We start from the raw sequence: 15,776 nt of genomic DNA, 5'->3' as shown, positions 1-15,776 counted from the left end.
AACATTCTTTCACACACTGTCAGTGTTTTTACAGAGCAGTGTATGGAGATAATTGGTATGTGTGTGTGTGTGTGTGTGTGTGTGTGTGTGTGTGTGTGTGTGTGTGTGTTTGTGCACGCAGAGCCAGCCAGCCCAGGGATAGACTCCGAGGTCACGATGGAAGTGGACAGCAGTGATGTGAACAGCGAGAGCAGTCGAGGCATGGACGACACTGAGGAGGCGATCACGCCGGAGGACATGGACGCTCCCTTCATGGATGGAGAAAAGGACGAGGAAACGGTGAAAACTATCAGGTGATTATGGTTCCTGTACATATACTGATCATTTTTTTCTGTTTTTGGACACTTTTTTCCCCAATCATAAAAAAAATGGCTCTTAGAAAAAAACAAGCAAGTAGAGCAACAGTATACTTACTGGGTGGTGACAGTCAAAGCAGGTAAAAGTGAAAAGAAAAGATATATATATATATATATATATATATATATATATATATATATATATATATAAAATAAGTACCCAACTGTACATACATCGTACATACACTGATCATGATCAGACAATGGTTGCAGATTATTTTCAATTATACCACAGCAATGTTGAATTCTCTAATCTGATTGGTCAGAAGGTGTTGAATAGTTATTATAGTAACGACCTACACAGGGCTGACACAACACATAATATCAGCCTCCTAATAAACAGATTTTTAAGACATATGATCATTGATATGGTGACGTTTTCTGTAAGGAGATGTCTAGTTAAAATTTATGGAAATCCAGTGCGTTGTAAAGGTCAATAAGTTCTTTACCATGGAAAAGTCCTCAGGACACATGCATTTGCGCTGTCTGACATCTCTGTTACGCAAAGCTCTTTTTTTTTATCTTGTTAACTTCCAGAGAGAGAAAAAGATAAGCTTGTTAGGGAATGACTGTTTATATGTGCTATAGCATAAGAGATAACAAGAACTAACTTGTTTTATGGCTGTTACACAATTGTAATTGTAATATAAACATATAGAATGCATGATGTGTTATTCTTTAATCAATTAAAAATGGTCCTCGTTGGCAAACTGTTGCGGTATGAGAGGAAACCAATAAACTTCTGGGTGGTAATTGTAACAATAACCGTATCACACCACCACATGGTTGATTATTAATAGTGTATAAATAAAAAAATGATCAGTAAAACTGTGTTATTCCTTACTGAAGTAACAATGTATAGAAAGGGTAAGTGTGTGCTCTGACATCAGAGAAGAATGTTTTGGACCACTTATGTTACTTTTTCACAAATCTTCACAACAGATGTCATCACACACCTCACAAGGTTGGGTTGAACTGAAATTCTAAAATGTGTTTACAATTGCTTGAGAAACCCTTTCAGGGGAATTGGGAACATTTACATTTTGGACAATTCTGTATGTTGACATTCTCTGACTTGTCCGTGTGTCCTCTCCGTAGTCCATCCACCAGCAGTAACATTCCTCTGATGCGTGTGGTTCAGTCCATCAAACACACCAAGAGACGCAGCTCCACCTTAGTGAAGGAGGGCTGGATGGTGCACTACACCAGCCGAGACAACCTGGTGAGATACATAACGTAGAATAGGCTTACAGGTGACAAATTAAAGGGAAAAGACAACATAAATTGCGTTGGAACAGAATCTACAAATCTCTGAAACTGTACTGGAGGCATAAACATCATACTTCGAAAAGACAGTGGGGTTTTGAAGATGGTAGTGCAGAGCACCATCTAATACGTCACACCAAAATCTCCCATAGGAATTGGAAGAGCGCAGCATAACAGAGCCAGCAGATTTTCATTTCATTTTTACACCTATCTGTATAACTGAGGCTATATTTAAAAATTGTGTGAAGCTGAAGTTGGTGTGCCAGTGATAATAGCTTTATGAATTTCTTTTTGCTGATTGTTGCTTGCTGAATGGTGATTTTTTTTTTAGAGAAAGAGACATTATTGGAGGCTGGACAGCAAAAGTCTGACCCTTTTCCAGAACGACTCTGCAGCCAAATACTACAAGGTAAAGCTCTCTCTGCTCACTGCAACAGCAGATGAATTGTCTTGGCAGTATTTTTTTAAAACATTTGGATTAACATTTGGAGTTGTGTTTTTGTGTGTCTGTACCCATTCTATTACTCATAGCTTTTGTTTTGCTTTAATTATTTTTGCTTTAATTTGTATATACACAGCATTTTTTTCAGTTGTTGTGTTCAGGCTATTCCACGAAAATGCCATTGCAATACACATTTACATAATACTCACACCTGCATTGATTTCTGCATTTTGTTTTTAAAGGATATGGATTAACTGCAAAAAAAAGGAAAGGATTTTTTTAATAAGATAAAGCATTTTTGGTTTAATTTTGGTTAACTTTTTATTTTCCAATACTTTGTTTTATTCCCGCTCCCTCAGCTATCTGGCACCATACACATGCCCCCAGTTCCTGGAGTTATACCTCTGGCCCTGCCCGTTCAGCGCTCTATAGCTATACACCTGGCCCCGCCTGCTCAGCTCTCTATAGCTATACACTTGGCTAGGTGTTAGTTAAGTGATATACTACTGGCCCCACCCCCTCAACTCTCTACAGCTATACACCTGGCCCGCCCCTTCAGCTCTCTATAGCTATACACCTGGCCCTGCCCCCTCAGCTCTCTATAGCTATACACCTGGCCCTGCCCCCTCAGCTCTCTATAGCTATACACCTGGTCCTGCCCCTTCAGCTCTCCATAGCTATACACCTGGTCCTGCCCCCTCAGCTCTCTATAGCTATACACCTGGTCCTGCCCCCTCTTCTCTCTATAGCTATACACCTGGCCCTGCCCCCTCTTCTCTCTATAGCTATACACTTGGCACCACCCCCTCAGAATCTCTGTATCTGAACACATGGTCTTGCCCCCAGCTCTATGGCACTATACACTTACCCCCACAACTGTCTGGAGTTATACACCTGGCCCAGCCTCCTGAATCTATACAACTGGCCCCGCCTCCTGTCGCTATACACTTGGCCTCACTCCCTCAGCTCTCTAGAGATATACACTGGCCCCGATATACACAAGATATACACATGTAGATTATTCTGACAGGGGTAAAACATAGTTTCTTTTTATTTATTTATTTTTTTTAAAGAGAACAAAAGGTAGCGTTAACAGAGGATCTGAATGTCACTGTATCCTTAGCAGGAGCAAGGAGGAACAATAAAAACTACATTCAAAATTCAACTCCATGCATCAACATCATAGCAAAAGAGCATGTTTAAATGCCAGGAGTTCAGCACAAATCCTTCATCAGAGTAATTTCATGTATTTCTGGAGTGAAACTGTGAGGTGAAAATGATGCACTCCGTAAGTTCCATTTATACAGATCGCCTACTATTTCTGTTAAAATACCCAGACTGCTGTCTGTGTGTGTGAGACACTTTTTACGCCTCTCACAGACAGGCAGGGCTATGGGTGGACTTGTGTCTCTCCCTCTCTCTCTTGTTTTCTCTCTCTTTCTCTGCATACCTAACTCTATACCTCCCAAACATCCCTCTCTCCTCTTACCTTTTTTTTTCATTTATCTTAACTAACTCTGTGACCACTCATAGCCTTTTAGATTATGACCCCTTCCTTTGAACTGTGATTAGGAAATGTATGTATGTGTGTGAGAGAGAGAGAGAGAGAGAGAGAGAGAGAGAGAGTTATAAGGAGTCAGGGTGGGGGTCTTCCCGCTCTCCACAAACTCAGGCGGGGTGTTGCTCAGACTGGCAGGCCGCCAGAGTGGCTCGTGCCCGTCCTGCCCTGTAATCCGGCGCCCTCTCATGTGGCGCTCGGCTCTGACCACAGGCAGCTTGGCTCCTATTGGTTGGATCTGCGCTCCTTCCTTCTTAAACAGGCTTCTCTTCATGGGCGGGTTGGCCTCAAGGAAGGAAGGTGGGATTTTTTTTTGGTGTAGAACTGAAAGAAAAGCCCTCTCAGTTTATTTCTGAGTGGAGTGGTGGAGAGAGAGTGTAGGGAGTTACAGACCAGCTTTCCTCTTGAAGCCAAACTGTTATAGGACTGAAGGACTCAACCTCTGCTACCTCTGTGCGTGTGTGTGTGTGATCCAGGAGATCCCGCTGTCAGAGATCCTGCAGGTGGAGCTGGCGCAAGACTTCAGTAGTCTGGCGCAGGGAGGAAATCCGCACTGCTTCGAGATCATCACAGACAACATGGTGTATTACGTAGGGGAGAACACGGGCATGCAGCACACCAGCGCCACGCTTGCAGCATCTGGAGTCGGTCTGGAGGTGGCACACGCCTGGGAGAAGGTCATCCGCCAGGCCCTGATGCCGGTCACCCCTCAGCCCAGTGTGTGTAGCAGCCACGGCCAGGGAAAAGACCATAGTGAGTAATACACACACAGACAAAGTGACTCATTTGTGTTCCAGTAGTTCCTGCATCCGTATTATTAAAATGATTCCCATGTTGTTGTAGTTGTGTCCTCCTGACCTGTGACCTGTAATGCTCTGAAATAATAATAATGTTGCCAGTGCAGTTATTTAATTATTTAATGTGTGATGCCTTTAATAATAAAAAACAACAACATATTAATATGTAATACTGTTACATACTGTTACTGTCCTAGGCAAAAAAATGGGCCAAGCCCAAAATGACAAAATATTACGATTTTAATGGTCTTAATAACAAATCATTGGTCAGACAGAAAATTAGCAACAATTAAAGAAATGCACTGCTGAGACCTTCTGTGCCACCATTTGCTTGTTTACTTTTGCTGCACTGAACTGTCTGGAGAAAAGCTAGAAACAGATCAATTTAATTATATATTCTTCCTGTATGCAAAGGTAAAATCATTATAATGATTAAAATGTTTGATGTAAAATTCAAACGTGTACAAAATTAAAATAAAGTAAAAAAAAAAAAAATAATAATAATTATATATATATATATAAATTAAACATTTAAAAAAATAATTTAACAGCTGTCCGTAAGATTACCCACAAGGCTTAGACATTTAAAGAAATCAAAGGGAAAGGCTATCCCGTACTAAGTTGGTTTATCTATTTGTTTAATTCTTGATAATTTCCTGACCTAATTTGTTTTTTGACCATTTTAAGACAATTTTGCCATTTTGGGCATGGCCCATTTTTTAAAAATTTTTTTTGGCCCAGGAGTGTACATATTATTTCCTATTATATATAACAATATGCAAATATTGCAATTAATATGTATATATAATATGCTTAGTTATATTGGCTATATATACACATTAGCATGTCTTAAAATATTTGAATACAATATTATTTTATTATTTTGTGTAAATACTATTGTCATAGAATTTTGATATTCACACTGTTTGTTCAAAAAGTACAGTACAGTACAGAAGTGTGATTCACACAATGTACAGTATAAGAAAGAGAATGAAAAAAGGGAGGAAGAAAGAAAAAAAATGAAATGGAAGAAGAGAATGGGGGTTTGAGCTGCACGATTTACAAAGAAAGGAAGGATGGAAAAAAAAGAATGGATGACTGATATTTTAGACTGGAAATTGGAAGTTTAAATAATTTTTAAAAAAGTGTAACCAGATAAAGGACACTCAATATCAGTACTGTCCATGCTGAACATCAGTAGTATATTGTATAACTGTATGACGAATATTATGCTTATTGCTAGCATCTTTTGTGTGTATGACACAGCTACTCTTCACTTACTCACCCTATACTCACCCTGATGGTGGACTAGAAATATATTCACATTTTGCCTTTGGCTTGTTGTCTCTAACCTCAATCTACATAGCAGACTGGCTAAATCAATAGTTCCCAGACTCGATATTACAGTGACCCAGGATGACCTGGGGGGTGTAGGGTGGTTGTACGGCCCTACCCCCACACTGCCCTGTTCTGTCCTGTTCTGCTCTGTCCCCAACAGTGTGTTCTGACAAAACACAGGGCAAGAGTGCAAGTCACAAAGATTCTCTACATCACTTCTAAATGAACTAACAAAAAAATGGGAAAGGTCAGGGTAATTTTAAATTGCAGTTGATTTAATGAAAACCATGATTCAAAAATTACATGTTGTAGGACCACTGGGAGTGTCAACTCTTAAACTCCAAGCAGCTGTCTTTTGGTCTAGATTTGTCATATACACTCTTATAGCTACATATGTTTCCTGTTAGGTTCACCGTAATCACTGAATAATTCATAACAGTTACTGAATAATGTGGTTTAGGGAAAATAATTGACTAATAAGCTGTGAGATTAAGATTTTTGGGCTAGGAATCTGCAGGGGGCTGACTCTGCTGACTTGCGGTAGCCTGTAGTGACATAGCTGAAATGATTTCATTATGAAAAAAAGCATATGTCACCTATTTACACACGAGAAAAGAGGCGTGCATTAAGACTGCGGATGACCCAACAGAATAAGTTGTGGGAGCGGGCAGATTTTGCTTTCTTGCGGGCAGCAGCAGGAGGTCAAATATGAAGTTAGTGAGACAAATGAAGTTTATACATATGGGAGCATATTGTATTCACATGGCTATTGCACAGGGCTACAGCAACTGCTTTATCATGGTCAGAGTTTGTAAAGAAAACCAATTATGTTCATTACAAAATATCAAGATCAGAATTCCTCCAGGTAGGATTGGTCAGAATTGCTTTAGGATCAGGACGGATTGGTCAGAATTTCTTTAGGATTTGGCAGGATTGGTCAGAATTCCTTCAGCAGTGGGCAAGATTAGTTAGACTTCCTTGAGGTATGAGCAGGATTGGTCAGAATTCCTTATGGATAAGGCAGGATTGGTCAGAATTCCTTCAAGAGTGGGCAGAATGGGTTATAGTTCCTTCAGGAATGGGTAGGTTTGGTTAAATTCCTTCAGGAATGGGTAGATTTAGTCATAATTCCTTCAGGAATGGGTAGATTTGGTTAAATTCCTTCAGGAATGGGTAGATTTGGTCATAATTCCTTCAGGAATGGGTAGATTTGGTTAAATTCGTTCAGGAATGGGCAGATTTGGTTAGAATTCCTTCAGGAGTGGGAGGGATTGGTCAGAACTTCTTTAGGAGCCAAAATGATTATCAGAGTTTCTTAGGATCAGACAGGACTGGCCAAAATTCCTTCAGGAATGGGTAGATTTGGTCAGAATTCCTTCAGAAATAGGCAGGATTTGTCAGAATTCATTCAGGAATGGGCAGATTTGATTAGGATTCCTACAGGAGTGGGAGGGATTGGTCAGAAGTTATTTAGGAGCCAAAATGATTATCAGAGTTTCTTTAGGATCAGGCAGAACTGGTTAAAATTCCTTCAGGAGTGGACAGGATTGGTCTGAATTCCTTCAGGAACAGGCAGGATTGGTGAAGATTCTTCCAGGAGTGGGGTTAAAAATTTGCTACACCAGAGCATTAAAAAATCAGTAAGATGTTCCCTCTCAGGTTTAGATCAGACTTATGTAGTCCAGGATCACTGATATCAGAGTAATATTCGTGTTGTTGGATTCCGAGCATGTGAAGATTGACTGGAAGAACATTTTCGCCTAAGCAGGACACACAGTGTCACTTTGTGCACCTCGAATATGGCAGATCTGTAACGTTAACATACAGGCTAAGGGTTTATGAGCTGCTTTGTGTACAGACCAACCTCTGGTAGATCTTACCAGACTAACTTAATTATTGCCCATGACTTCTATGTGATACTGTGTGTTTAAAATTGGATAAAGGCTCAATGTGGTGTTCTGCTTCAGCACATATGCCTGGTTTCGCTGCCAGGCCTTGTGGCTCTGTACTTGTGTTTAAACACAAAATTAAACACAGCCATGCTTTGTAAAGGTCAGAGAGGCGTGCGGCTGTGCACGAGGATTCAGTGGAGTCCAGAGCTGTTTGCATATGAGTAACGCTGCTTAACTGTACATTGTCTTGTAATTGGAGTATAAAAAAAGTGCTTATTGTGACATATTTCTGGGTAAAACCGGTTCAACGTCTTCACTCAGTGATAGCTGGGGTTGAGTGGAGCATGAAGTAAAACATGACGCGAGATATCCCGTGTGTATAATGCCAGCTCAAAGTCATTGCAGTTTGATAGAAGATAACAGAAAAGCAATTTTTAAGTGATTGATATGGATGAAGTGTGTACAGCATGACCAGTGACGTGAATAGCTTTGCTCAGTGTTACTGCTTAAACCTGAGAATAATTGGTTTTGCATTCACATAGAAGTCTCCTTTCTAATACCTGCAGATACCATTACATTTTTAACACTCGTGTGGTTTTTTCTTTTTTCCAGAAGAGCTGTCCATCAGCATCTCAGTATCCAACTCACAGATTACAGAAAATGTGGTGAGTGTGTACTATTTCTGTCGTTGCGCTGTTTTTCCATTTCCATTCCATTTCATTTTAAACAATATAAAGCTATCGTAATCGTAAGGATTAACGTTTATGTTGCTTAAGACCGGCCTGAAATTATGGCAAACTTCTCGAGAGTCATTTCTCTGCCAAGAGCAAGTTAATGAGGCACTGCCATTTTCCCGAGCCATCACAACCGTTTACCTTCACGTACAACTAGCCGCACTGTAGAAAAAGTCAATTACAGTAACAGAAACATCAGCTTTACGAAACTTTGTCCTGCAGTGTGTTTAGTTTTTGGGTCTATTTCACCAGACCTGCACACATTAAACATCCCTAATGTTTCAATGATAACATCAGGCTTCAGTTATTTCAATGTTTACAGGACATTGTTTTATTTAAAGCTATAACATGTAGCATTACTGATAGTGCCGTCTCTTTTTAAGGATATCAGCTCTGTCTACCAGATCTTCGCTGACGAGGTCCTGGGATCTGGACAGTTCGGGATTGTGTATGGAGGTAAGTGGATTTTTTTGGTTATTCTAGCTACATTATTTACACTATATGAACACAGCGGGGCATAATATGGAGCCTTTAGGATCATAGTGCTGAGTACAAAATAATACAAAGTCTATAGAGGAATACACATAGTTCAAATAGTACAACAAGGGACAATCTGCAGACAGGCCAATATAAGTAATAACACACTACAGCACGATCAGCATCATGATGAAACTATACAGCATGATTATATAAAGACCAGGAGCAAATTACATTCACATTAAATCTTCCTTAGTAGCAGAACAGGAGCATGTAGCAACATTCAGCATATATAGATGAAATGGTATAATACACAGTAGAAAAGTATATAGAGTATGTATATGTAAATAAAATGATATATGTGAGGAGTATACAACATGCCCATATAAATATAGAATACAGAGTGTATATACAGTAATTATAGAGTATGTATAGATTATATAGAGAGCATACAAGAGTATAGAGTGTATACAATAATATATATAATATACAATATAGTACATTATATTTCCAAGCTTATTACCTTTCCAAGAAGAAATGAAATGTTACAGAAAAATATCAATGTGATGTTAAATGTCAGCAAAAAAAGCAACAGGTTACATAACAGACCACTGTTTAGACCAAAATAAATAAATAAATAAATAAATACATCATGAATGTTGGGTTTTGTATGGAAAAAAGAAGCAAATGCAAGTCTCTGGAAGATTCTCCAAGATGCTCAGTGAAACGCACCAGGAAATTTCCTTAGCACAAATTGTACTACTGATGTTTTGTTTTTTTTGTCATTCCAAATACTGACTTTGTTTAGTTTATTCCTGTTTACTGCTCTTTATAGTATTTTATTTTTTACGTAGAAATGTGTAAAGTCCTTATTTTCGAAGGAATCTTTACTTTCCTGCATAAGACGATGCTTCTAGAGAGGCAAGAAGGCCTTGCTTTTTTGTTCGTGCCATACAAATAAACTTTTATTAGTGGAACTCTTCTGTGTTTTCTCCTAATGAGTGTATTCACTCACAAACAATATAGAACGCTGATGGAGACAGACAGACTTCACCACCAGACTGTTTTGTTTGAAATGCGCTTTGTTAATGTCACTCGCCCTCCTTTTATGTTGTTTCTCATTTAAAGGCAAGCACAGAAAAACAAAGCGAGACGTCGCCATTAAGGTCATAGACAAGATGCGTTTCCCCACCAAGCAGGAGAGCCAGCTGCGGAACGAAGTAGCCATTTTACAGGTAAAAAAAACCAAACAAACGGTGGTCTGTTTTAGATTCTGGAGTGTTCGATGTACATGTACATTCATTATTGCGATTTTGCCGTTGCCTTTGTTATAGCTTAATATTTTAAATGATTCACATTTCTTTGTCCTTCAGAATCTGCACCACCCAGGCATTGTAAACCTTGAGTGCATGTTTGAGACTCCTGAGCGAGTGTTTGTTGTCATGGAGAAGCTCCATGGAGATATGCTGGAGATGATCTTGTCCAGTGAAAAGAGTCGACTTCCTGAGCGGCTCACTAAATTCCTAGTGACTCAGGTGAGGAACAAAAGACAATCTATCATGCTGCAGAACTTTAGCAAGATGCTTTAAAAGTGGCTAGATATTCTAGAAGTTAGGCTAGATAGCTCAAGGCACGGCTCATGCTAATCCCACCATGTATCTTCTGTTGATTTCCACCAGATTTTGGTGGCTCTGAGACACCTCCATTTTAAGAACATTGTACATTGTGATTTGAAGCCTGAGAATGTGCTTCTGGCATCGGCCGAGCCGTTTCCACAGGTGAGCACAGGTTGTTCCCCCCCACAGTTTTAACGTCAACATTAAAACATCACTAGAATCTTTCAAATGAACACCGAGTTGTTTCATTTATCTGTCCTCACACTAACTGTAGGTGAAGCTGTGTGACTTCGGCTTCGCCCGCATCATTGGAGAGAAGTCGTTTAGGCGCTCGGTAGTGGGCACACCTGCGTACCTGGCTCCTGAGGTGCTGCGTAGTAAAGGCTACAACCGCTCTCTGGACATGTGGTCAGTAGGTGTCATCGTCTATGTGAGTCTGAGTGGCACCTTCCCCTTTAACGAGGACGAGGACATTAATGACCAGATCCAGAACGCTGCCTTCATGTACCCGCCCAACCCCTGGAAGGAAATCTCTGGAGAAGGTAGGAGGCTGCAGAGACACAGCGACAGAGAGAAAGGGTGTATCTATCATTTTAGCTAAGGTGGAGAAGGAAGGCTTTTTATTGTATGCCAAATGTATACTTAAGTGTAATCAAGTGCCACGATCTATAGTTAGAAGTATTTATTTGGGATGTGTAATATACTATCCTGCATCGTTAAGGCAAAAAATATGCCCTGAAGCCCAGAGGTATTGTTTGTATTATTGGATGTTTAAAGATTTCTTCTGTTTTGTTTTGTTTGTTTGTTTTCATTTTTTTTTTACACCAGCAATTGACTTAATCAACAACCTGCTTCAAGTGAAGATGAGGAAACGCTTCAGTGTAGACAAGTCTCTCAGCCATCCTTGGCTTCAGGTATGGAATACCTACACCTACACAGAAAGAACCTTAATATTAACCTTAATTGTTGCACGCCTATATTTAACAACAATATTTTTTGGATAAACCTGTGTTTTGTTTGCAATTGTTTGAACAAAATATCAAAAGGTTTCTCACAGCCTTTGCTCATATTTACCAAGGGTACCAATATTAGGGGAGGGCACTGTATGTATGTAGGAAGTGGGCCTTGGAAAAGCCTTCACATGGTGAAATTGTAATATTTTCTTCTCTCTCTCTCTCTCTCTCTCTCTCTCTCTCTCTCTCTATATATATATATATATATATATATATATATATATATATGTGTGTGTGTGTGTGTGTGTGTGTGTGTATGCGTGTGTACATATATAGAGAGAGAAGAAAATATTATAATTTCACTATGTGAAGGCTTTTCCCAGGCTGACACTCATATATTTGTTTGTAACTTTGTGACAAAGGAAGGCTGCTACATTTTTTAATCTATTTCAAATGAAATACAGTTAGTGATACTACTACTTACTAAATGCTTTGAGCAAAAACCTATTCATCAGCTAAATGTTCCCTTTGCCTGAATTTTAGTCATTTGATATAAAGTCTCACCCTGTAAATATTTTCCGAATATTTCTGCCTCATACATTTTTTCAGTGATGTTCACAGACTTGTGGTTCAGGATAATAATACATTGCTATACACAGCTCACTGAAACAGTACTCAGTTATTCAGCCTGTATGAAATGTCTAAAATCCTTTCATTTGTAAGATTTGTAATACGGAGTTTGAGTGAAATGTACCACTTCACTGCACTTCTGACAGGACTATCAGACGTGGTTGGATCTACGAGAGTTTGAGACGCGGCGAGGTGAGCGCTACATCACCCATGAGAGCGACGACGCACGCTGGGAGGAATACGCCGACGAAAGAAGCCTTCCCCATCCTAAGCACTTCATCATGGCTCCCAACTTGGAAGACATGGAGGAGGACCCTTAGAGACACTTGCTTCTGAACGTTAGAGGGGCTCTTAAAGACCTTTTCTATTGGTGATCTGCTCACTCAGCCAAGTATCAAGACTGGCATCATTAAATAGAGGGAGTGTCAATGATCTGCGTGATGAAGCATACTTAGCGTGGACAGGCAGTGATTAGGAACATAGCATCTGTGAAGACTAACTCTGGATCTGCACACAAGGACACGGCTCACGCTTTCGGGTTTTCATAACATTCCAAAGATGTGACTTGACGTTTGCATCCCACTCTCTCTTTTCACTCACTGCCTTTTCAGCAATCCAGCATTTTGGAATGAACTGTAACAACCAATTGCACTGCCATTCCAGCCACCTTAGGCACTATGAAGATAGAGGGTGGGGAATGAAAACATACCTGGCGGACGTGGGAACTCTGTATCCTCCGAAGCGATATTTTTCTACTTTCAACGAATCACCCAGTTTGGAGCACAGTATTTTAATAAGTTCGGTCTTTTTTTTGCAGATGAAGTGATTCTAAACTGGAACACAAAGCTTGTTTATGCAGTTGGACTATTTGGTGGAATGAAGGGAATGTGAATAGTGAAGGCATTGCAAATGTTAACGTCCAGAGATCTATGACGTGTCTGAGATGGTGATGAAGATATGACGTCATGAGTATCTCTGTTTTACATCCCAAGTGTTTAAACCGAAACACATGGATTCTGCGATTTTTCTTGATTCAAATGTGAACGCTTTTGTGGCTTAAGTTAGCTGATGTCTCCTGAAATACACTGTGTGTCAAGAGCTAGTCAAGTTCTAAAATGTCAGTCTGTGGCTGGCATTTCAGAAATAAAAGCTATGAAGGAATAAGCAAATGAAGATGATAATCCTGAGAGTCGGCCACTTTAAACACTATTGGTTTGGAAATTATATCAGATGGCGTGTGAACTGAAAAGTCGTAAATACTGAGAACTCATGGGACACAAATTTCGGCTATTTTTATTCGTTGTTTTTAAGACTTTCATCCTTCTTTCGTTTTCATTATGTCATTTCTAAAATGGCACTAACTCTCACAGACAGAACTTTCGCCTAACACTGTTCCTCACATCAGCCTCACTATGAACTGAGATGCTTTGAAATGCTAGTGATTTTTTTTTTTTTTTTTTTTTTTTTTTTAACAGTTCACTCAAGAATTTGAAATTGACACATTTACACATTTTAAAATAGTTATCTATGACAGAAAGACACACCAGCTCTCCTGGTAAGCTGTGTTTGGACACTTTTCTTTCTTTCTTTCTAACTCAAGCATGTGAACGGAGGTTAAGCAGGACTTTCCCCCAGCTTCTGCATTCAATTTTCCCAGTTCCCTGAAATCAGACGGAAAACTGCGGCTCCGATGACGCTCTATGCATATTTGGCAATTTAAAGTCATCATAAACTTAATAAAATCATTTATTATTAATTCCTATCAGAGGAATTCATATGAGCCTGCGGAATTAATAAAAACTACTAAGTCCTGAATACGTGTAAGGAGTGTTATTGCATCATAAAATGTGAGAGCCAATCAGGTTTCAGTATGCAAATACAAGCAATGTAGCACTGGTACATGATTCATATTCATAGAATCTGAGGACTTAGAACTACCACTTCTGCACCTATTTCTGGTATCAAATAACTTGTTTTTGTGGAATACATCAAGCAGTTATTATTATTATTCAATATACAAAAAAGTTATGTTCATAACCAGGTTTTGGGTTTCTTTAACAATTTGTATTTTTTAGCCAAGACTGGTGTTTGGAGTATTGCAACGCAAGTTAATGTTAATCATGAGGAATAGCCTGATGTGTAATGGGGCTTTAACCTGCATTTAGGAATGTTTAAAGTAGCAGCGTGGCCACAGATTAATAAAAAATGTAAATAAAATGTGCACACTTCTACCCCAAATATAGTCAATAATCAGCTAGCACACATTTGGTGTTTGACTTAAAACACACTGTTAGGCTCAGTGCTAGAATTTTATTTTATTTTTATTTATTTTTTTACATGAAATTGACTACAAACTATCAGAATTGGGAACTACAATTGGAACTACAGTATAATATCATCTGATTTGATATTGAACATAATATCATCTGACTGAGCATCCACTTCTACCTTCAAACTGATAAAGAAGCAAAGATCAAATCCAAACCATGCAGCTAGGGGGAAATTATGTAGGTCAATTTAATCGTTCTTAAGCCATTTGATTGGATTTTTCCTGCAATGATTGGATTTCATCAGCAAATCCGTGAATGCTTTGAATTATGGGAATTGTAGAAGATATGCACAACTGTTTTAGAAACAAAAACAAGACTGCTGTGGTTGTCTTTCTGTACTGATAACTGTTTCATTCAGAGTGTCCTCCTGTGTAGCCAATTCACTATTGTTTTGTGCTGTTGTTACATATTTCTGTTGTTTGGGATTGAAATGGGATCCATTGCTGATAAAGCAAAATTCAGATGGGATCAGGGTAGGAATATAAACTATGCCTTGGGAAATTCACTGGAGGAAAATGAGAAGGTTTTGGAGAATCCTATATTTTCGTATGTCAAGCCTATGTGATATGCTGGAGAGACATGAAGTGTGGACTTAATGAAGGCCGCCATATTTTTACAGCATGTAACATTAATGACACAATCCTGAGAATCTTTGTTAGTCCATGTTGCCACTGGACTGGCAGCAATCATCGTTTTTGTATATTTTTAATATTCACATATCTAATAAATTCTTTCTTCTGTACAACTTTGTCATGCCCAAGTGTGAACTGTTACTACTAAAAGAAACAGATAGTAGTACATGGTAGCTCATGTAGAAGTAGCTCCTTACACTATAAATATGGAAGGAAAAACATTGCATCACACACTGCTAGAAAATATCGTATTAGAAAATAAAGTCAACCAAAATATGACATGATGCTTAAAATATATATATATATGGTTTTCCGCCATTTGTACACAATCTGTCTGCATGTGGATTGGTGGAGTCCAAACTCTTTAGAGATGGTTTTATAACCTTTACCACCCTGATGAACATCAACAACTCTTTTTCTGAGGTCCTCAGAAATCTCCTTTGTTCATGCCATGATACACTTCCATAGACATGTGTTGTGAAGATCAGAATTTGACAGATCCCTGTTCTTTAAATAAAACAGAGCGCTCACCCACACCTGATCATCATCCCATTGACTGAAAACTCCTGATTCTAATTTCACTTTCAAATGAACTGCTAATCTTAAAGGTTCACATACTTTTGCCACTCACAGATATGTAATATCGGATAATCTTCCTCAGTAAATATATTGGGTTCTCTTTGTTTACTTTTAGGACTAGTGTGAAAATCTGATGATTTTTAGGTTATATTTATGCAGACATACAGACAATTCTA

At 38.9% G+C, this 15,776-nt stretch overlaps 1 protein-coding gene across 3 annotated transcripts in view; it reads left to right on the top strand.

Annotated features, from left to right (window-relative positions):
• LOC128601460 (serine/threonine-protein kinase D3-like) overlaps positions 1 to 15,274 on the top strand; it is a 57,034-nt gene extending 41,760 nt beyond the window's left edge. For all 3 annotated transcript variants that reach the window (XM_053614683.1, XM_053614684.1, XM_053614682.1), the window contains exons 8-19: positions 122 to 293; positions 1,455 to 1,578; positions 1,954 to 2,031; positions 4,099 to 4,375; positions 8,262 to 8,314; positions 8,767 to 8,839; positions 9,989 to 10,095; positions 10,234 to 10,395; positions 10,540 to 10,638; positions 10,751 to 11,018; positions 11,305 to 11,390; positions 12,206 to 15,274. In XM_053614683.1, coding sequence (XP_053470658.1) covers positions 122 to 293; positions 1,455 to 1,578; positions 1,954 to 2,031; positions 4,099 to 4,375; positions 8,262 to 8,314; positions 8,767 to 8,839; positions 9,989 to 10,095; positions 10,234 to 10,395; positions 10,540 to 10,638; positions 10,751 to 11,018; positions 11,305 to 11,390; positions 12,206 to 12,379 — 1,673 coding nt within the window. In that variant the 3' untranslated portion in view covers positions 12,380 to 15,274. The remainder of the gene's footprint in view (positions 1 to 121; positions 294 to 1,454; positions 1,579 to 1,953; positions 2,032 to 4,098; positions 4,376 to 8,261; positions 8,315 to 8,766; positions 8,840 to 9,988; positions 10,096 to 10,233; positions 10,396 to 10,539; positions 10,639 to 10,750; positions 11,019 to 11,304; positions 11,391 to 12,205) is intronic.
• Positions 15,275 to 15,776: the final 502 nt, after the last annotated feature.

The sequence above is a fragment of the Ictalurus furcatus genome, chromosome 25 (assembly GCF_023375685.1).
Source record: "Ictalurus furcatus strain D&B chromosome 25, Billie_1.0, whole genome shotgun sequence".
Taxonomy (NCBI): domain Eukaryota; kingdom Metazoa; phylum Chordata; class Actinopteri; order Siluriformes; family Ictaluridae; genus Ictalurus; species Ictalurus furcatus.
This window is presented reverse-complemented; position numbering and strand designations above follow the sequence as displayed.